Below are 22,757 nucleotides of genomic sequence, written 5' to 3'. Positions count from 1 at the left end.
TTTTTGTTTTATTTTTGTTTGTTTTTGCCTTTTTGCAAAATATCAAAGGGTGTTGTTACTAGTACACATGCTTAAATGAAATATAGACAATTTTATTGCTCAAGATTTCTTTGACTATCTGAGGTCTATTCTAGTTCCATAGAAATTTTAGGATCTTTTTTCAATTTTTGTTAAAAAAATGTTAGTTAGGATTACATTGAATCTGTAAATTACTTTTGATAAGATTGCAATTTTCACAATAATTAATTCTATATTATAGATCTTATTCTTATATTCACATATAAGTATAGTTACCACCCTTTTTCACAGAACCCTCACTTTACAGCAAATAAAGAGTCTCCCAGTAAGCCACAACTGGTCACAGTGCAGCAGCCACCAGGTCATAGGAGCCCAGGCTGAGCAGACACATCTTCGTCACAGCTCCTAAATCTAGGCTCAGTGAATATGGGGGAATGGCGGCCAAAAGACCCTCAGAGCAGAATACATAAAAGTCTGTTGTGAAACTGTCTCTCTTAGAAATAACTGCACAAACAAGACCAGAATAATGTTAAATATCAACTGTGTGTTGATGTGGAAGAGGAAACATGTCAGAGTCTCACCTCTAGACAAAGAATGACCGGCACTTAATGACTGCTAGAAGAAAAAGAACCTCCACAGGAATGAGCCCCTTCGTTGGGCATTCAATACAGAGTGGTCAGCCTTGAAACCATATACACACAAACAACAAAAATGGATTCAGTAGGCTGTGTGTGTGTGTGTGTGTGTGTGCGCGCGCGCGCACGCATTTGTTCATACACATACATATATATGTAACAAATGTAATTTTAAAAGAGGCTATCAATTTGAGGGGGATTATGGGAGGAATCTGAGGGAGGGTAGCTGGAAAGGGTTGGAGAGAATAAAGGGAAGGAGAAGTCATATAATTCTATTCAAATTGAAATACATTTTAAAAATACTGCAGCTTTAAGCTTGAAAGTGAAAACTGCAAGCAGGTGCTTGCTCTGTCCAGGCAACACTACACAGGCTGCAAGCCCCACTCTTCTGCACAAGGCCCTCCTCGCCATGAGCTCCGTGTTCTCGCAGCGACTCTTTAAGGGAGTCGTGGTGCATCCTCTACTTCTTAGCTTAGGAAACTCAGTCTCAAACGTACATTCTGAAAATTCTATTAATCCTGCATAAGTGAGTGGGGAGATTCAAATTGATATATCACTGGGGCAGTTGTTCTGTCCACCATGGTGGCTTGCCTTTCCAAGAGGAAATTCACATCTCCAACCTCAAAGAATGCATTCCTCTGACTGACGTGAACAGGGAGCAAGTGAGCTGGGAAATTACTAGTACGCCAATCTCTTGTCTCTCTGGGGGGACACTGAGAGAAAGCTTCATAAAACACCATTTCAAAGACTTCTTTGAAGCACTAATTCTGATGTGCAGAAAACATTCTGTTACTGACCTCACCTGTGTGTGTGAAACTCAAACAGTGCCTTAGAGAAAGTGGCAGGAGGAAGAAATATCTCTTTAGAAGTCCCAGGCATCCTGCCGTTCTTCCCAGATCCACCTTGTGGTATTGTTGTGCGATTAAAACAGCTGCTTCCCTTAGTGATCTGGCCTTAACCAGTTCTAATCTAAAGAGGATCTTTCCTGACCCATATTGTGTCAACTCCATAGTGTTTGCTTGCCTCTCCCTTCTGAAGGGATCTCTTTCTGCATCTCAATCTTCTCCAGCAGCTGAGAGAAATGGCTGGTCAAATACACTTGTTCAGAAAAGTCAGAAGGGTACATTTTCCCGTGTCCAAGGAAGAGGGACCATTTTGTATTGGTTGACTGCTGCCTGGATCAATCACTACATGGGAGAGCAAGGTTGAGTCACAGACATTCTTCAGGAGAGACGCTGTATCTTGTGTATGGGATAATATCACCGGAGCAGCTTCTCTGATGCTCTCCAGCTCTTCCATCGTGAGACTCACAAAATTCGGTCTCACTTTGTAATTCCCCAAGAGAGAACTATGGCAGGGGAGGCCAGTGCAAGAGAAGGAGCATGGGGAGTGTTGGCATTGGCATCAAAGTTGTGGACTCTTCTCTCCAGTCTCTGGAAAGTTAGAGCCCTTGGATATTTCATCTGCTTTAAAGGTTTAGCTTTCTCATCGTCTGAAGGAATTATTAAGCTTTTATTGATCTTTCAATGTTTTACACCTGGTCACCCATTATGACAATGTTCAGATACAGTCGAAGTTGAGATCACCACTCAAAAAAAATATAAAGATATATGTAAGACCAATAGTAATAACTGAACATTTTTGGCTTAGGTATTTTCAGAGCACTCTTTAATACAGTATCTGATTCATGCCCACAGTTCTGAAAGGAATGTGTGACAGGGTAAGATAGTGCAGAGGTTACTCCATCTTGTGTTCTTGCTGAGGCCATTTCAGGTTTAACTAGAATTTGATGGTGATAGAAAATCCCATGCGAAGTTACTCGGCTCTATTCTAGAAGTCCAAGGTTAAGATGCCCCAGCTAACTTAGCTTCTGTTATTCTGCCTGCTTGTGCAAACCTCCCCCTCCAGCACACCGCTTACCTTAGCTTCTGTTAAACTGCTTGATTGCATGAGGCTCCCTCCTGCCTGAAGCTGCCCAGCAAGATGCCAGGCTCCCCCTAACATACATATTGGTAATGCTGAATCAAGAAGCCAAGTCTTGGAGAGGTAAAATGGTTTCCCTCGTATTTCAAGGTGAGGCTTTTGATTCGCGACGCCTTCTGTGTCTACTGTACCTCAGTTACCCAAGCTGAGTGTCAAAATAGCACAACTAAGTACATGTCTGGTAAATGCAGTTTGTGATGAATGACAATGGTGTGGCAGAGCGGGACACTAAGGAAAGAAATGCCTTCCATAGAGTGGGTGAAATCTCAACTATCAACATGTGGCATTTGCTTTGAACTCTCCCTAGGTAGAATTCTTAGAAAACAGCATAGCATGCAGCCAGAAAGTTGATTCCGTGGCTTAAAATAAAAGCTCCTCTCATCACTAATGCTTGTCACAGTGTCTCTCATTTGAAAATGTGCTTCACACATGTGAATGTCTAATAAATGCTAGTTGATAGCGTCAAGGAAGACTGATAAACTGAAATCGCCTTCATCCCTAACGTTGTCAGCTTTCCCATGAGCAGCACGTGAGGAAGAATGCTGTGTCCCATTAGCAGCTCTCTGAATACGTGAGTCCACGAAAATCACTTTTTGAACTCGCTGTGATGGGGGGTCTGAGGGTTGATAACACAAGGCCATGTACACATAATGCCAATCATTCCAATGAAAACTGAAAAATTCAGTCAATCATCTGGGGATTTATCCACATGACACCAAACATCTGGATGCCTGAGTGTTTCCAGTCCTTAGTAGGATGGTGTCATGCAGAGTCAGACATCTGTCATTTAAGATCAGCAATATTGCAAGGGACATACAGTTTCACATAGCAGGCTGTACAAGGGAACACAAGAACATATTTCACTCATTTCTCCACTGGGTGACATTTGCAAAAGGATGTGCATGTGACTGTTCACTCTTTTTGTACAAGAAACCGAACATGCACCAAGAACTCACAGCCTAGTGGGAAAAGTGAAGTAGATCATGATGGAAGCCCAAACACGTGGACAAAGGATTCAATGCAAAGATGAACTCCAGAGTTTTCAAAGCTTCTGAGATGAGGTAACATTTGACCAAGACAAGATTCCATACTTAAATGGAGTAGGGGCAGATGTTCTCAGTGGAAGGGGAAGCCAGAGGGTGTGATTTCTGTAAAGACAGAGATCCTCGGATACTCCAAAAGCAAAAGGAGGACTTGGGAGAGAACAGAAGACAAGTGCATTGATAGTGTCTGTCTGCAGCCTGTGTGTTGGAAGGTCGGGCTTCACTCTCCCTTAGCTGCATGCCTTCCAAGAAACAAAAACATCATAGGCAAAAAAAACTAGCAGTCTCGCCCTGAGCCAACCCCCAGCTTTGCAGACCACAACCTGGTTCCTAGGCTCCAGCATTTCCTTCTCACCTTGCCCTCCTTGAGTACCTGCAGAGGCCGTTTCTCAAATCTCTGCTCCCAAAGGAAAATACTGCTGCTGATACCGCTGCTGTAGCTGGGCACACCAATGGGCAGCTGTTTGTGAACTGTGAATGAGGATGGGTGTGTGAGCTTGAGACCCCTCACCCCACAGACTGAACAGGTAATAGGGAGAGAGGGCCAGCAGACGGCAGGACTGGTATAAGGAACCAGACATCTCCACTCCACCCCCGGAACCCATGGTTTATAAATTGGAACAAGCCTTGCAGGTTAATCAGCAGAGTTAGGTCTGATGCATTTATTTCAGCCTGCTCCTTTGTTTTACAGCATGCCTGTATTTAAATGAAAGTGAGTAGGCCTCCGTTGGTACCCTTTACCGGGTTCTGTAAAGGCAGTTTCTTTATTAACCAATGAAAGCAACACATAAGCAGTTAGCCCTCCTCCATCATTTCCCCTTTTTCTGTTTAAACAAAAAAGAAAGACTTTCATTTTAACATAGTAAAATTACATATAACAAAACAGGCATCAAACAAGAATTACAGTTAACAACAAGAAGTTAATAACAAGAAGGAGCAGTTCCAGAGGCTGGTCAGAGGTGGAATAGGAGAAACTGGAATGAAATTCTGGAGGATCTCGTATAGGCTTGGCAGATAGATTCCTAAAGAGACACATGAGCTGTATGATGGCTCGGGTTCTTCCCTTTCACACCTTCCCCAGATATTTCTGCCCTTAGAGAGATCTCCCTTTTCCAACCTGTTATTCCAGTTACTACTCGCTATATGAAACTGAACTCTAATGTGTGTACCATATCGAATTATTTTATGGATAATGCTTATATCCCTCAACTTAGTAAGCTCTAGTATCAGCTAACAAATATCTAGAACTTTCATTTGTTTGTTTGATCTTCCATGGTTTCTCCTAGTGGCTTTTTAGTAGCTCGCTGTAAAGGAGTCCTTGAAAAAATTCTCAGTGTCAGGAGCACATTGAACCGTGCTCGCTGCCAGACTTTCATGTTCTTGTGTCCTCTCAGGACTGACTGTACAGTTTGCAAAACCTGATGAAAAATGGAAATATGGAACCACTTGTTCAAAACCTTTTCAGAATTTCAAGAAGGTGACAGCTGAGTCTTAAGGCAAGTCTGGGCCCTCTGAGCATGGGGCCATGTGTGGCTGCGCAGGTCTGCTTGCCTTTACTCATCTGAGGCAAGATGCCTTTCCTCCAGGCTTAGTTAGTGAACTCAATGCCAAGAGCCTTTTCACGGTTTCAGAAAGTGTGGTCCAGAAGTGAATGAGATGATGCTAGATGGCACGCAGATGGACGTTTGTTTAGTGTCATAGCGATGCACCAATGTGTTATGATATATGTAATAGTTCTGTAAATGTGCCTTGGGGAAATATAATTTGCACATCAATCAATAATTTCATGTTTATTATTGTTTAGGACAAGGCTAAGTTACAAAATAGGCCAAATTAAAGAAAATATTAAGTAAATAAGAGCCCAGGTGGTAGGCAGATGTTGCACAAAGTACAAAATGGTATTTAAATGACTGAAGCTTGGAAACACGGGGAATGCTGGGTGGTTACGGTAGGTATCCTGATGACCTTGAGTATTTGGTAGCATCCTTGGGCACACCTGGCCTCTCCTTTTGTGTGCTAGCTGATCCCCTTTCCACGTTTTGCCATTTAGTGGGTAGGGCTTTGATTTGAGCAAAGAAAGGTCACCAGATCTGGAGCCCAGTTTAAAGTAGACCTGGAAAGTCTCTCACGTCTAAAACTCCACCCTCTCTTGCCAGCACAGATCTTTTTCTGTAGACTAGAGGGACCCCTTAGTCTAGGCAGAATGCTTGTAACCAACCACAAAGATGCTCCCAGGCAGCGTTAGGCACTTCCAATATTCTTTATGCTCTTTATTTTTGCAGATATTTGACATTGCTTGTTTGATAAATATTATTTACTGTTTACCCTCATTACTATTCTTCTCAAAATTATACACAGTCACACAAAATTTGGTAAATATTATTTATGATTAGTCTCTGGGTTTGTATTCCTTATTTATTGTGAGTGTATTAAATGGTGTAAATGGTTCATCTATCATATGGTGGCATGAGTAGGGGGCAAGACAGGAAGCTGGCCCTGAAGTCATAAGGACAGGAGAGCTACCCGTCCCCCACCAGCTGCTACACTCGGGCAAGCCACCCATGTGCCTCACTTGGGCAACACAACAGAGCCAATCCTGTTGGTGGAGGTGTGAGTGAGTCAGCCCCGTAGTTGTTAGCGTGGGAGATCTGCCCCCATTACTCATCTGTCATGAGGTGGCCTGGGCAGGGGAAAGAAGCTTGACTCCCATATCAACACCCAAGGCAGGTGTGAAAGTCATCCCTGCCCTTCATCAGCTGCAGCACTTGGGACAGTGGCCCCTATGCCACGTCTGGGCAACACAGTAGAGCTGTCCCTGAAGGTATAGGTGTGGGCCATCTGACCCTGAGAATATGAAAGCAGGAGAACTGGCCCAAGCCCTTGCTCATTGATGCAAGGGTAAATTCACCAGGACAATACAGGAGAGCTCACCCTGGTGGTGAGGACAAGGGAGAGCTGGCAGGCTGACCAATTCTGCAACCACCCAGGCCCAGAACCAGGGTTATGTGTCGGCCTACCCCAACATCCACCCTATCTGTGATTTGCTGGCACAGGTGAGGGGACTGGACTGGTGCTGCAGACCCAAAGCTGAAGAATTTCCACAACACAGGGCAACAGCAGGGTATCCAAGAGGGCCCAGCACTGATACTGTAGCAGAAACCAGAGGCCTCAAACCAGACCGATGACTCTTTGCAATGAACACTTGTAAGTAAAGATGTATGAACAAAAGGGTTTGCTGCGCAACTCACTATGTTACACAGTTTTCATGACAAGATTGATTTTTTTCCTATTCTTTTTTTAAAATTTTTTTCTTAAATTTTATTTTATTTGGGGGAGAGGTAGTTTCCAAGGGAAGAGAGTGGATCGGAAGGAATGAGAAAATGAACGGGACGGAGAGGCACGACGTGCAAGACACAAATGATTTTTAAAATTGGTGTAAATGGTGTAAAGGCTAACCTCAATTTTATCTTATCAGTCATCCTGTAGGTGTCAGCATTTCTGCTTTGTGAAAGAGTCTTGGGAACCCAAGTGGCTTCTCCAGGATGACCTGGGAGGCCTATCTCTAACTCCTCTGATTTCAAAATCCAAGATATCTTCACTCTTCTTTGCTTGTGCACCTAACATCTGGGTCTTAGCGTTCCATTCTAGAATGGTGTTTCTCTCTAAATTCACCCAGGACTATTGCTGCTTCAGATCAAAAAGTGTTAATCTTAGGGATTTAGAGAACAAGACATCAGAACTTCTGGGAACTCTTGGGGAATTTGATGTCTTAATTCTTAATTAAGTAATTCTTAACATACTTTGGACCTTCTGTTTACTTTTGACTCATTATTATAAGTGCCTAAAATATCCAAACAATAAGTTGCATTTATTATTAATATTTATTAGCAGTAATGTGAATATGTTTTGTGTATCATAAAAAACCCTGCAGCCCATAATTAATGTACAAGCACCAGAGAACATTATTTGGTATTTTGAAGGACTCCAATATTCATATTATCTAACATGAATAGCAACAGTACAGATAATTATATGCTGGTGTAAACAATTTAAGGATCATTTTTGCTTCCAAACTGTTATTTCTTGAAACACTACTCAGAGAACATGACACAATATGTGATTAATCTTACTAGTATTTACTTTATTCACAAGAATGACTCATGAGCTTTGCGTGGGGCCATGGGCAACAGCTGCAAGCAAGGGCAAGCACCATGACTCCTTCTTACTGTACATCCTCCAGGTTGGGTACCCCAGGGGCCAGTTTCAAACTCTCCAATGTGATCATTTTCTGAGAGCCTTTAACTTAGCAACTTCTCTTTGTTAAGTTTAGTTTTCTCTAAAGATTTTACTTGGGATTCAAGATTAGAAAAAAAAATCAGAATAACTTTTATTTTTTTAATGCTCAAAAGAAAAACCCACAGGGAAACATTCCCCAAAATGGACAGCACTATGCGCTCATGGGCATTTGGGTGGAGCAGTTAGGTCAAACTATTTGTGTTCCAAGAAAGAGGAAAGCAACAATTAAATAAGGTTTTGAAGAGCCCTCCCTTCTTCTCCAACTGAAGAATACTTGAAGGCTTGTGCTAGATAATGAGCATTTGACGTAGAATTAGAATTCATCCTGACCCTGGAAGGAATTATTACTAGGAGTTAATTGCAAGTTGCTTGTTTAGACTTTCTGTGGCTGTTAGGTTACTGCTGAGTGAAGGCCTCATAAACAAGAAGCTTCCTAACGTGACCCCCTCTAGACCAAACGGACATGTGTTTCCCATTTCGACATTTCATTGCCCCAACTGAAAACAAATCAGCTGTGTCCTTGGGATCTTAAGGAGAGAAGGTTAGGATTTATTCCTGGACAAGCCTGAGGAAAACATTACCCTAATGGAGGAAATGTGTTCCCACTAAAGACTTCTTAAAAGTGTTGAACTAGCCTTTCTGAGAGTAAGCGCCTCAGCCCTGAAAAGAATGGAAACACAGGAGAGTCCATTGTTAGGCTGGTTTTGTCTTTCCGTGAGGAACGACATGTAGACCTTGCTTTGATTTAGATAAGCATCAAATGTAGTCACTGTCTCCAGGGATTACACACCCACCCACCTTCACCAGCGACCTTGAGAAATGTCATCCTTTCTTGGCTCTGTACAGCAATCGAAACCCACTTCCTGTTTTTGTGGGCCAAATTCCTCAATCAATTCTATTTTCTTTCCCCAAGAAAACGGTCTCTGATTTCTCAATGCTCAGCAGGATCACCAAGAACATCGATTCTAGAAAGATTGTTTGCTTTTCTGCACTAGAAGTAATGGTCTCCTTAGGTCTGCGAGCCTACTGTGGAGGAATTTTGGCTTCTTTTTTATGACTTTTACCCTGACAGGGCACAGGAAATAGAAAAATAGATTTATTTTCCTTGGCGAAGTCAGGGGATGCTTGGTTTATCAGTCTGAAGGTTTTTAAGAGTTCGAGTGGGGCGGCACAACATGAGGCCACTCTGGTTCAAATGCAGATTCTCCAGTATAATTAGGGGAAATTTGCCATTATTTGTCTCATCCTCAGTTCTGCGTGACAGGCTAGCCGGCAAGCAGGGCAGTTGACTTTTCCTCTTTTCTCCTCTCCCTTTTTTTCTTTTCCAAATTTGATTTCTTCATGAAAAGATTTAAAAATTTAAGGAAATTTAGAGTTCCAAAGTCCACAGTGTACCCACTCTACTAAGGTGACAAGGTGCTGGTGACCGGCTTGTACTGACGTGATGTCTCCCTGGTTTTGAGAAAAACAAAAGACTAGCATAAAGGGAAAATTTGAGATTTCTCCTTGTATGGGCAATTGGTACAAGTTCAGAATGAAACGTAGAAGTCACTATTTCGTCATTCAGATTTGGGACACTCCACCTGGAGAGAATTCAATCGCTAATCCTTACTTTTGGCCTCCAACCAATCAGACTTTGATTTTTAGTAGAATACATTTTAGTAGCATCATTTGAGGTTAGTCTGTGGTTGTATCTTCTGGCTTTCATAGTTTATAGTAACAGGTATATCCTGACATTTTTAAATCTTCAGGTTTCCTTATAATCACCATTTTGAAATGCAGTGTGAGATCTTATTTGACAAGATAATTCACATAGATATGAAATATAACTATGTTATATCATACTGTGAAATCATACCATTTGCAATTTATACCAGCCTTACTGGTATCCAGAAAGAGACTGTGTTTCACTTTCAGGAAATATCAAAATGAACATATAAGCAAATTCACCAAGATAGGCATAAATACACATCAATTATATATCCTATATTGTTTTTATAGAAAAAAATAGATTCCATATTGTGAAAGAATGGTCCTGGGATGAAGCCATGTGAGAATTCTGAGTTCTTGTGAGAGCACTCAAGAAAACAAGAGTCTTGTGACCTCGGTTTCTTCGAAACACAGAATTGTTCTTGGAATATGTTTTCATGTTCCTCCCAGGTGAAGTGGCTAGGAGTGAGCTTACTTTAGATTACTCATTATTGCTTGCTGCTGCTACTCAGTTAAATGTTGAAGTGATCCTTTCTATGCATCTATGGAAAAAAAACCATGATTTTACTAATTGCAGCTTGTCCTTGTGACTGGGTACAGCTTGAACTCATGAGAACTTCACCCATATGACCTTTCTTAACCTTCGGAGTATAAACTGTCCGGGGCGCTGAATAAAGTTGACTATTGCATGATACTTTAGTCCACCTCCTTCATGGGCTCCTTTCTCCCAGGTTCTACCATCTCTAGAACGGTGACACACACACACACACACACACACACACACACACACTCACACACACACCACACATACACAACACACACACACACACACACAATATTATTTAGTTTAAAATGGTCATCAGCTCCACCTAGTTTCCTGCAAATAACATAATTTCACCCTTTGTTATAGAAGAGTAAAATTCTAGTAGGCACAGATCACTTATTTTTTTGTTGTTTTGTTTTTCGAGACAGGGTTTCTCTGTGTAGCTTTGAAGCCTGTCCTGAAACTTGCTTTCTAGACAAGACTGGCCTTGAACTCACAGAGATCCACCTGCCTCTGCCTCCCGAGTGCCGGAATTAAAGACGTGTGTCACTACTGCCCAGCCACGTATCACATTTTTTTAAATTCATTCTCCTATTGGTGAGCATCCGGGCTGATTCCCTATCTTGCTCACTGTAAATCACACATTTCGAGTTGATATAGAAGTTCTCTCTTTAGTGTTATAAGGAACCTCGATGCTGATTCCCACCCTCCCCACCAAGGGTTCTCGTCAGAAACTGCCGCTTGTTTTCTTGTTGCTGGGAGGAGATGGCACCTCCACGTAGTTTTTAATGTGTTTTCCTGATGGTCAAGGACTCAAACACGCTTTGCTTTAACTCTGAGATAATAAACAGGATCTTGATTCTCAGAGTCTTAGAAGGAGCCCTCCCCATAGCCCTTTTCCTGGCTGTAGCTGTTCTTCAAGGCACAATACTTATTCCTGTGTTGAAACTACTTCCAAAAGCCAGTTATTAAAGTCATTCCTGTGTTACAGGGTGGTTTTTCTTCTTGAAAAGCACAATCATATTTGCATCCCAAATTGTCATTTTAAACTTTAGTCTATGCCCCCGAGCTTGATACTCAGCCTGACTTTTCATGCCCTTACTTACCAGAAGCTTCCATTTGGAGGTGGCAGCCTCCACAGTAGATCTGAGACTGCATCATCCTTCCCAGGGACAGAGTGGTTGTTGATTTTGATGAGGGTATCAGTGATGTACTCTCTGAGTCACAAGGGTTCTGTCGCCTTCACCTCTCTTCTCTTCTTGCTAGGCAGTACTGTGGATTCTTTCCTCGGAAGACTCTCCTCATCCCCATATGCCACCTCTTTCCTCCAGTGCTTGCTCTGCTCTAGTACATCTTTGCCCTTTTGTAAGAAGTGTTCTGCCAAAATGGCAAGTGTGGGGACCATTTTCTTCTCTTGCTTATAAGCCATCCTTGCTTAAAACCTTTCTCTGGGTCTCCATGGCCTCCCGTGGAGTTCATGTCTCTTGTTTGAAAGTTAAATTTCAGTGTTTTTCTCTACTTCATTTAAAAATAAATTCCCCATCTTCCCATTTTTCCTGGGCCCAGATTTCTCAAGGCTGCCTGGCTGCCTGGCTGTCTCGTTCCTTCCTGTCTCCCATTGCCACCTCTCCTTCCTCTCTCCTCTTGTCCTACTCTAGCTCAACGTTTTCTTTCTTCTTCTGAAATCATTCTATGCACTCTGTTTCTCTAACAACTGTTAACAGGTGTTTCGAATTGCAGTATAAACTTGTTTATTCTGTTTGCTTTTTGACCAGATTTTAAATGGTAAGGAAAAAAATATATTCCTCACAATGTGTGTGTGTGTGTGTGTGTTTAATTCCTTATTGCCACATATCCACACAGGGCACAACGATTGCTTAAAATGCTTCCTTTTGATATTATTAAATAAAAGCTTGTGCCCTGTATGAAGAATGCTTGCCGTATCGTGGGTAGTACTGTGGATGCTAAAGGCTTTGGTAGAACTGCTAAATTTCCATCAGAAGTCCCGCCCTCTTCTTCCACTGTGCTTACAGATATTCCTTCTTTCTCCCACTACTATTTTTGCTTTTGAAGTATAATAGATTATTTTCCTTTGATAGGATATAATATCGTACTTTGATGCAAAGTTCTCTAGCTTATAAACCATTCTTACCTTCACTTTCTTCAGTGTCGTCTTGAGTCTAAGCGGTTGTGCAGTTTCGATGTTCAAAGTAAAACAATCACCGAGTCCAGTGTATTATAACAAAAGGCATTGTAGTATCCGTCTTTCATTTTATTGAAAAGAAATCATTTCTATTCTAGCACAAACAATGTATATTTTACATCATAAAGCAAGATATAATTTACATATTACATTTCTTATGAGATCTTTATTACCATATGTCATTTAAGTAGGTCATTACTTCTGGTTTACTTTAACTTGCCAAGTACTCTACTAATTAGCCCCTTGTTTGGGAAGGGATTGTGGACAGTGATAGTTCCATGCCTTATCTGGGTATATTGATGGAGCGCTACAGCTGTTTGCCTAGAGTCTGTGACACTGAGACACTCCTCTGGCAACTGACTTACAGGCTAGAAATCTAATCCTCCGAATCACCTGTTAAACATATGTCCATTTAAAAAGTGGATCATAAATGAACAAAATTGTGCTAGTGTTTCAGGGATATATCTAGATAAGTGCTCAGATAAAAATGTCATGGTGTAGGTCCACCAGCAACAGGCTTTCCTGTGACTGACTAGCATAGATTAATCTAAGAAATTCCTAGAAATGGCTGATTTGAACCATCAGATAGAGCCTCCCTCTTTCTCCTTTGAGTTTATGGGATCAAGCTCTTCTGATGGCCCCTGGAAATGAAGTCAGGATAAAGGTGTCAAATGATTTTATCTTTCTTATATGACTCTCTGCCAAGATTCTGCCCTCCTTAGCAAAACCTTCTCACTTCTAATTTCTGTTCCTTGCCTATAATCCAAATCTTTTAGCTTTTCTCTGCAAACTCTAAATCCCCAAAGTTTATCAGTCTATTGGACTTGTACTCACTTTTCAAATCAAAGGAAGTTTTTACAGTAAGGATGTACACAGCAATCAATGGGATGAATACGTGAATAGAAAGACTCCTTAAAAACAAGTAATGTGTGTTCAGCCAGACCACATGAACTATTCTAAATGAAATGTTTAATTGTAGTTATTGAAAAGGATTCACTTCATGAGATCAAAGTACACAAAATGGTCTTCCTCCTTATTATTAAACAAAGTACAAAATCACTCCAAGTATTGTTTTAGAGCAGTGGTTGTTAGACTGAAAGTATGTCACTATTAACTCAGATATGCCAAGGGAAATACAAACACGAGCTCAAAGTGCATCTTATGCCCCAAATACTTTGCCTGTCACTCATATTACAAAGTTGATATATTTGGCCAAGATCAATCTGAAGCATTTTATTCACTGAGAGCTATGGTTATTAGAACTAAGCTGTTGATGCGAATATAAGTTAAAAAATATTTCTATACTTTGTGCCTTAAATTATTCTTTGGTCAAATTATGTGATTGTTGAGAAATCTGAAAATATAAACCTATTTATCATTTCCAAATACAGGGCTATATGTATGTACAGCCAGATATCATTTCTTGCTAGAAAACAAAGCTTCCAGATACTATTTTAATCCATGAACATTGTATGCTCTTAAAGTCCCTTTCCTCCCATGGCTACAAAGTGCTGAACAAACAAAGAACAAGCAAGCAAGCAAGCTAGGGAGGGAGGGAGGGAGGAAGGGAGGGAGGGAGGGAGGGCGAGCAAACAAACATAGCCTTGCAACATACCCGTGAGGTACGTAAGAACTGTTAAACCCATTTTATAAACAGGTAAACTAGACACAGCATGGTAACATGGTTTGGTCAAGTCCATCAGGAAAGTTGACAAAGCATAACCAGGAACAAAGAGAAACAAAGAAATACCTGCCCTGCCTGCCTCCCACCCTACATACTAAACCTCATTTCAAAAATACTGAAACGTAAAAGTATAATTGTCCTGAATTTTGGGAGGGGAAAGAATTTAGAGAAAGCTTTAAGCACTTCTCTAAAACATGCTACTTGTCTTTCATGTTTCTGTGGCGAGGAGAAAGAGCAGATAGCTAACTATCCCTCCTCCTTTCTGGGTATATTTTCCATGATATGTCAAATGATATAGAATTTCCAACTGAGCTCAGGTTCCAAACTCAAAATCATTCTTATATCGTCAAATAGTTCTGAATCCCATTGAAGCCCGGATGGGAGCAAGGTAACTGTTCTCAGACACTTTCCTAGCAAACTGCTCTCTGACCTCAGTGAGAATTTTGTGTAGAGTATAGGAAACAGCAAGAGGCCACATTAATGTATCATTACTGTGTTGATAAGGATAGCGGTGACGGTGTAAAGTTGGCTTTTGTAGTGTTTGAGAAACTGCAAACTCAAGCTTGCAATATTTTATATAAAATATATATATATATAAATATACACAGAATATATGTGCATCTGACCACCCCTAAGGCACCAAAGAGATAAAGGCTATGCCTTTCACAATTCAGTATTTGTTTTCCTTAAAAAAAATTCTCCAAAATTTCCTACAAAAATTTCTCTCTATCTCTAAAGCTAAAATAGAGCGAGTGAGAGCAATTGTTCAAAAATAACAAATATCTTTAACTTAGGATGGTTTATTGTGTGGTTCAGATGAAGGACGGTGTTGATGGTGACGCTGTAATCTAGAACTTAGAGCTTGAATCCACAGATTAGCTCTAGATCTTAGAGCTTAGAATTCACCAGACACGGCTAACCACATCGATCAGACAGGTCAGACACAAGAACATGTGTACATTTCCTTTTCCTGAAACTGATAGAAAAACCTTACCATGACCAAAAGACATCGAGACAACAATACTGATTCTTCAGATATACTTTGGATTTTCAAAGTCTCCTAGAGAGGCATAGAAGGAAGCAGAGTAAGGCACTGAGGTCAAACTGGCTACTGAGAAGTAACCCTTCACACACATATACATAGATATGTGTCTTTCTTTGGCTGCTGCAGAATATTTTATTTTCATACAATTATAGGGATGGGTGGACTGAAGAAGCCTAACTGAAGAAGCCCGGAGTATAATTAGCAAAGCACGGATAGAAGGAAAACAAAATAAACACACACAGAAACAAATGGTGATGGTATCCGAGAGGAAGAAGGAACCACTGGTAACTAATTTTCATTTTGTTCCTCTCCTGCTTTGCTCCGCCATGGTCCCAATATTTTAGTCCTGGCTTTGATTGTTTGTTTGCTTTTATTTTTTTCCAGCAGATGAAGAAATGACAGAACAGGATAGGTTTCTTATGGTTTTTGATTTCTTCTTAGGCCTGTTTAATATTTTTTTTTCCTCAGTTGACTGTTGGCACCTGGTTCCTCTGTAAACTATATTCCTTGGCCTTCAGTCTCAGGTTGGCAATGCTGTTGGCCATGTTGATGCCCTGTGCAGGGCTATTGTTGGCACATGTGGCAGAATAAGTAGCCATGGCGCTGTAGGGACAAAGGAGAGAGCAGGGAGAACAACAGGCATTAGTTTCATAATTAGTTTCCTGCAGAGCCGCAAGACCATGCCCTGGGTGGATAAACTCTCAGGACAGGGGCGGGCAGGGCATTAGGGTGGGCAGAGGACCTCTGGGATATTTTACAGCCCCAGCTTTCAATTAGCCTAAGGTCCTTGGAGAAAGGTGGACATCTTTTACAGGGCATTGGGGAAGCAGAGGAGAATGAGACAGGGTAGGGAGAGGTATTTGCTGCGTTGGACACAGTGAGTAATGATCTATTTCTGAGGGAAGAGGAGATTCTGCTCAAGTCAAATAGCAGCCGTTTGATCCGCTACTTAAACAGAGTGTAAGCTTTCCTACCTATCCCAAACAGCCTGTGGCATGAGTGAAGGGGACCAGCAAGCGACACTAGACCAAAAGAATTCTGTTTCTTCACTCTAGGGAACAGGCCTCCATTTCAATGCATTTGGGAGAATCAATAACACCATAAGAAATGATGTGCTTGTAGAATCGGTTAAACAACCCAACAACACTACTCCTCTGGCATTGTGATTCACTGGGCAATAGTAACAAACATGGCTGAATCAAGACTTTACTATCAATGGGTCTTGACTCTTATAACTTTATAAAAATATTTGACTACCACACACCACCTTTTGGGTGAGTTCCTTTGTAAATGCTTAAAATTTCAAAATAAACTTCCCAAGTTGTAGTTTTACCATTTTCTGGCTCAGATGTCGCTGTTCCTCACTGTCTATGTTGTTGAGAGAAGCATGACACTGGTTTTGAGTGCCATAGACCATAATTAAGACCTAGGCAAGAACTCGTCATTGGTGGGTGTCTATTCATTGCATCTGCAGATCTCTTTTAAAGGAAAAGAAAATAGTGTTTCGATGTGGATGCAAATGATCTCTTTCTCTGTGTGAAATAGTTAACGTGAGGCTTTCTGGACTAAGAAGAATGCTGCTAGCTGTTTCTAAGATGAGTGAAATCCCTTTCAACAGAGAGCTGAGATGAGATTCACAAATGGAATGACATGTGCTTTTCTGCCACCTGCATTCCAGGGAAATTTTGCCAGCCATACAGGACTTTGCAGTTCTGGGATGAGATGACAAGATCAGAAGGAAGGAAAACTAAAGCTAGAGGGACTCGATCGTTGGTATTTATCTGGGACAGCACAGAGATAAAGACTCATAGCAGTCTATTTCACCACAAATTCTAACATTTGCCAAGGAAAAAAAATGAGCTAAAGAAATATACTGAGTTTTAGATCACTTACTCATTCTATAAAGCAAATCTTTTAAAAGTTTATTTCATGGGTATAAGTCAGAATAGTCTGCATTACGGCAAAGTGGAGAAGATTCAGGATTACAAAAAGAATTCTGCACTCTTACATTCCATTTTTCTAGCTTTCCCTCTTACTGACCATTTCTGGGTAGATGGTCCTAAGTCTCCCTACCCAGACAAGGCTGGGCTCTCCTGTAGCACCCTGCATTTTTGCTTTACTTGCTTATTTCATGCGTGATTAATTACCTATTTAGTACCTATCACTGTCATCTACAAGCTGCATAGGCCACTCAATCTGCTTTCATCATCACTGTCTTCAAGCAGAGCCTGATACCACATCCAGCACATATTTGGTGCCCAATAAACTGTTTTCTGGATAAAAAAGCCATAGCTAGATATAAAATGATCAAACAGATCTATGTTCCATGATCCTAACATCTATCACCCTGCTACAATGTTCTCTAGAAAGAATTCATTTATTCTTGAGAACTCATCCTTTCTGTAAAATTTGTTATCTTAATGGAAGGAAAGAGTCAGAAGGGTGTGGCATAAGAGGGCATAATCATTGCATATCCCTAGATCTATAAAGACATCTTTTCATAGTAAAGAAATTACATTAATGAAAAGATTAACAAAATAGACTATTTTATCATTGTTCATTCAAGAGGCAGGAGAGTTCTCAGGTAAAGCAGGCTTAAATTATGAAGGCATAAAGGACAAGAACAATCCTCTGAGACAGGACAAAAGTCAAATAGATATCATTCACTTTCTAGATGAATTACATTCTTCCATCTAATATCCTACCAGAAATCAATGCAAACCCAAAATTTATAGTTCAAAAAATTTCCAGGATATACCAAACATTCAAAGATTTAGTTGTTGCTAGATGTGGTAGCGCATACATCTAATCCCAGCACTAGGAAGGCAGAGGTAGGTAGATATCTGAGTTTGAGGCCAGCCTGGTCACAAAACAAGATTCAGGACAGCCAGGGCTACACAGAGAAACCCTGTCTCGACAAAAACCAAACCAAACAAAAAATAAAATAAAACAAAAATAGTAATTAAGAAAAATAATAGCTGGATTTGGGGGATGTATCTAAATTACGAATTATTCAAAATACAATTAGCCTTTCTCAACCATGTTTCTGCGAAAATATCAAGTCCTAAAGACAGTCTACAGTTATTAATGTTTTAAACACATGGAGCAGAAACTAGCATTACAGGGTATCTGTTAAATACAGGTTCTTTTTTAAATTGAATGACTTCTGGATATACAAGGCTAAAACTTCACAAGAAAAAAAATGACCAGTGTAAATTATAGGTTGTTATGGAATGATTTTGCTTTTATGTACTTGACCCATGTTTCTACAAGAACTGTTACCCATCCTTTGAGACTCTGGCAACAAAGTCCTACTTGTCCTTTTCTTTGGTAACTGAAAGTACCTCCATTCCTCCATTTCCTCGATGGAAGAAGGGACTGGAGCTTTGGGGAGCATGTGTTAATTTTCTGAAGTTGTTGTTACTATTTTTCTGCACTGTTTACTATAGTGTTGGTATCAATCTTGCTATATCACAACATTTGGCTGCAATTATTATATAGTCTACTATCTATATCTCATCTGATGTTCTAGCCTGGGTACTCTCTATGGTAACACATCTCTGAGAAGTCTGGAGTTTCTCTCTTAGGTAGGTTGACAGTCAATGAAACGAACTGATCCACTTTCTCACGTAAACCAAATGAATACGAATTAGGATAGTATCTTGCACAAGAGAGTGACTATTCCCACCATGGCATTCAAGTGGCAGCCCGCAGTGGCACGGAAGAAAACAGCCTCCTTTTGCATTCTGTAGTCCTGCAACTGTGTGAGTGACATTCTAGCAGTGATCCTGTGGCTATATTCTATGAAGTACCTCAGGTTACAGGGCCAGAAGTTGAGAAAGCAGTTGATATTAACGAATGACATTTGCATTCCCTTGGGGAGTTTGGTGATGCCAGTTTCGCCTGATAAATGCTTAAGAAAGTCACTAATTTTCAAAGCCTGAACAAACTTAGTATTGCAGCATTTGTTAGTTGAATATGTAGACTATAAAGAACAGACACCATCTCCACTCTACCTCTTAACAATTACCTATGATATATAATCCGACAAATCAGAATTTCAGTCATACTTTATATATTTCACTCTGGTGTTGGACATGGGTCTATTTTTACAGCTCAAGCTAAAATGTGCATTATCGGCAAACAATGGGCAGTGCTTTGACTTATGCATGAAAAACAAGGCTCGTTATCAGTCAGAAAAGAGAGAATTAACTACTAGTGTCCCAAGAGCTGCTTAGTCGGGCTTTAAGCAAAGCATTGGAAGGTGGAAGGCTTGCTTGCTTAAGTGACTGCAGATGCAGGAGAGCCCTGAATGGCTGTCAATCTGAGAGATGGTTCATGACCACCCGTTTCCTATGTCATGAAAACTTTTAAAACCCTACTTTAGGTAGAGAGAGAGAGAGAGAGAGCACTTAAATATCTTCCCACCAGAAAGGCACCAGCTAAAGTAGTTAATTGATTTCAATCAATGAATGGGACATCCAGTCCATGTAAAATTACCTCCTGTTCCTACAGAGAATGAAACTTCCTGGAATTAACAAAAACAAAAATAAAAAACAAACAAAACAAAAGACAGGAACTCAGGGAGGTGTATCAGTTAAACACAGGACAACCACCAAGAACTCGGTCAACTGACAGACATCCAAGTTCCCAGTCTCCTGTTGGGTAAGAATCTCTCATGCTCATATGCAGAGAGCACATAGGAGTTTAGAGTTCTGGACAGAATTTGAAAAGGTTGGCTAATGTACCATTTCTGATGAAGTTTTAACAGAGTTTCTTGTATCTGTTACCAAGAAACTGCGCTGCCAAATGCAGCCCATGGAGACCTTAGGAATGAGAAAGAAATGCTTGTCTTCCATCTGCTGACTCATCAAGTCTGCACTGGGACTTCACAGTGCTGACACATTTTGGGACGCATGAGGCTTTCCTCTTCCTTATTTGGAGATTCCAAGCAGATGCAACCCAGCAGCAGGCTAACCCCACTAGCAAGGTTAGATAATTGTTTCCTCTGGAGACAGTTCTCTTAGGACCATTTCTACTTGCTCTGAAAGATGGATTTTAAGGAAGACTGAGTGAAAATAATGGCCACTACCAAGGACGTCTAGCAAATGCTCTGAAGGATTTGACGTCTAATCACCCACAGTGTCAGTCCTATCAGTCACCAGACAATTGAGGAGAAACTTTAATGCTTGGCTTGATCTTTAATGCTATCTCTGGTCAGTCTTTTTGAATAAAGGATGACAAACTGCTCAAAACGTCACCCTAAGCGATGATTATGACAGTCTAAGAACCACATGAATGGTCCTTCACATCCAGCTTTCCACCCACTCTAGACTGTCTTTCACAAGCTCCAGTTTGTAGTTTTCTGAACCCTGAAATACAGAGGTTGGAGACTCTCTCTCTTGGCTTGTTCTTTTGCGAAGGCAAGAACAGTGTAAGTTTTTCATATAGGAAAAGTAACTTTCAGTTTCCCTAGGGAAACTCACTTCTAAAGTAAGATCCCCTTTCTCCTTCAGAGTTGCCCCTATGTAACTGAAATCCCCATTTCCTGATTCTGTTCAAAATTTGGAAGTTGAGTTTTAAAATACATTCTCGGTTTCTCCAATTGGACACGAGGGACCACATTTCATTGGTAAGGCTTTAATTTCCATTGTACATTCTGTGATCCTTCTGCAGTGTTCAACTTCTCTTTCTAGCAACACCTTCCTACCTCCTCCAGAACTTCTGCGCTTCCCTTTTCCAATATTGAATATGCCATATTGTGTATTCCTAGATTCTCAACTCCCTTGTGAGACAGACAATAGGAAAATTTTGTCTAGTTCAAGTTTTTAATATGAAGTTACATAATAAATCAGCCACGGCATTGGCCAGAAGCAGGACAGTAATGTAGTCTGACCCTTGGCTCATACTCTGGGTAACTAAAGCCTCCCTCATCAAAGTCTGTCAAATATGACCATCATGGGAATTACTTTAGAGCGGAACAACGGAGAGTTGTAGCATCCCGCCCCACTCTAGACTTACTGAATTAGGGTCTTCACAGGCACTGATCCCGGAACTTAACCATAGCTCTAAACTGTCACGCTCCCTTAGAGGGCATGCTTTCTTATAGTTCTGTCTCCTAATTTCCCACTTGGGGAAGCTCCACTGTTCATATTTCTAAGACATAAGCCCCCAGTGTTTTTTTTTTAGAAAAAAAATAAACTAATTCCCCCTTAAGCTCTACCCCAAGAAGCCACCCTCGTGCCCATCTGACAAGTTACCTTTTCAGTGTCTTCCGTTAGAATCCGTTATGAAGCCCCTCGTGTAAACAACATCTTGGGAGGGACGAGGATCTATTTTTGAAAGTGTGAAAGGGGAGAAATGAGCCAAATGCGTTGAGCAGATGTCAGCAGCACCATGACCAAGACAACCGAGGGGAGGGACACTGTACAAGAGTCATCGGCCTTTTTTTCCCTTGCCGCTAGGTTCAAGTCCAGCCCGCCCTCTGTAAAGGGCACTACGGACCAGTACTACAGAGCCAAGCCCTTCACAAGCTACCTCTCAGAGGAACAAAGGTGTCTGGGGAAGGGTTTCTAGGCTACTTCGTTTCAAAGAATTGCATAGGATTTGGTTGGTTTTTGCTACCCAAGAGGCATGACACTGTAAGGTTAGCGAGTCTTGATGATTTTTGTGCGTGTGTGCATTTCCATTCTCATAATTTGCTTAATGAAAATAATTCTTTGCTAAGAAGTGGGTTTATGTCCCAAAGACAAGCTTGCTTCAGTGAGCTCCAGGTAAATAAATGACAACTTCTACCAGGAAAGTAGTCTCCATGTTAGGAAATCCTTTGCTCCCTCTGGTACCTCTGTTGCCTGTCTGACCTCATCAGCTAGTATACTCAAGAGAATGAGTGAGGTCATGCTGAGCTATAATTAGAGTGGACCTAATGTCCTTGTTTGCCAGGGACAATCCTGGTTTATACCCTTTGTCCTAATGTAGCTATTAATATTCAAAAAACCTTCCCAGTCCAAATGATACGTTATATGATCTTTATACTCAATAGTAAAGATATCAGCAAAAACAGGGGGAAGGGGTTTGGTTACTTTCCAGCCTGTGATTCTGATTGTAGGCAAATAGCTGTTTCTATGACTTGGTTTTCTGTTCTTCTTCCAGAGATGAGCTGTGGGAGTCAGAAAACCGTTCTCTCTACTCACTGTCCCTGTGTTTCATGATCTAACCACATAGACCACCCCACTGGGATGGACACATCCCAGATAGAGACCCCAACTGCAGGCATGCTTTGCCGATCAAGAAAGAGTCATGAACCAAGAGAGAGCATTGAGATGGTTTTCCAGTCTTACATTTTGTAGCACTTCCAATACAATGCATGTGAAATTTGAATAGAATAGACTGCCCAGGCATCCCTGTGTGCTGGACAGAAACATGGTTCAGAAGCACTGTTCTAACTCTTCTTACTGAAGACTTAAAACTAGGGAGGTGTTCGGTTTCCTCTTGATTTGTACCAAGGCAAGGACAGAGCTATCACACAGGAGTGGGCTAAAGGTTAACCAAGAGAAAACGCCTTTTAATGAGGATCACATGTTAGGCAACTAGCTT

At 41.0% G+C, this 22,757-nt stretch overlaps 2 protein-coding genes across 4 annotated transcripts in view; one reads left to right on the top strand and one right to left on the bottom strand.

Annotated features, from left to right (window-relative positions):
• LOC125391771 (uncharacterized) overlaps nucleotides 1-22,757 on the top strand; it is a 252,517-nt gene that overhangs the window by 187,888 nt on the left and 41,872 nt on the right. The window lies entirely within an intron of this gene.
• Nucleotides 12,464-22,757, bottom strand: part of Prrx1 (paired related homeobox 1) — a 67,536-nt gene continuing 57,242 nt past the window's right edge. For 2 of the 3 annotated variants that reach the window (XM_048421217.3, XM_087906344.1), the window contains one exon: nucleotides 12,464-15,764. In XM_048421217.3, the coding sequence (XP_048277174.1) occupies nucleotides 15,626-15,764 (139 nt within the window). In that variant the 3' untranslated portion in view covers nucleotides 12,464-15,625. Of the gene's footprint in view, nucleotides 15,765-21,421; nucleotides 21,494-22,757 lie in introns of all 3 variants that reach the window. The other variant, XM_048421218.3, reaches the window with a different exon arrangement.

This window comes from Myodes glareolus, chromosome 5, assembly GCF_982192425.1.
Source record: "Myodes glareolus chromosome 5, mMyoGla1.1, whole genome shotgun sequence".
NCBI lineage: Eukaryota > Metazoa > Chordata > Mammalia > Rodentia > Cricetidae > Myodes > Myodes glareolus.
Note: the sequence above shows the minus strand (reverse complement) of the source record. Positions and strands in the feature narration are given on the sequence as shown.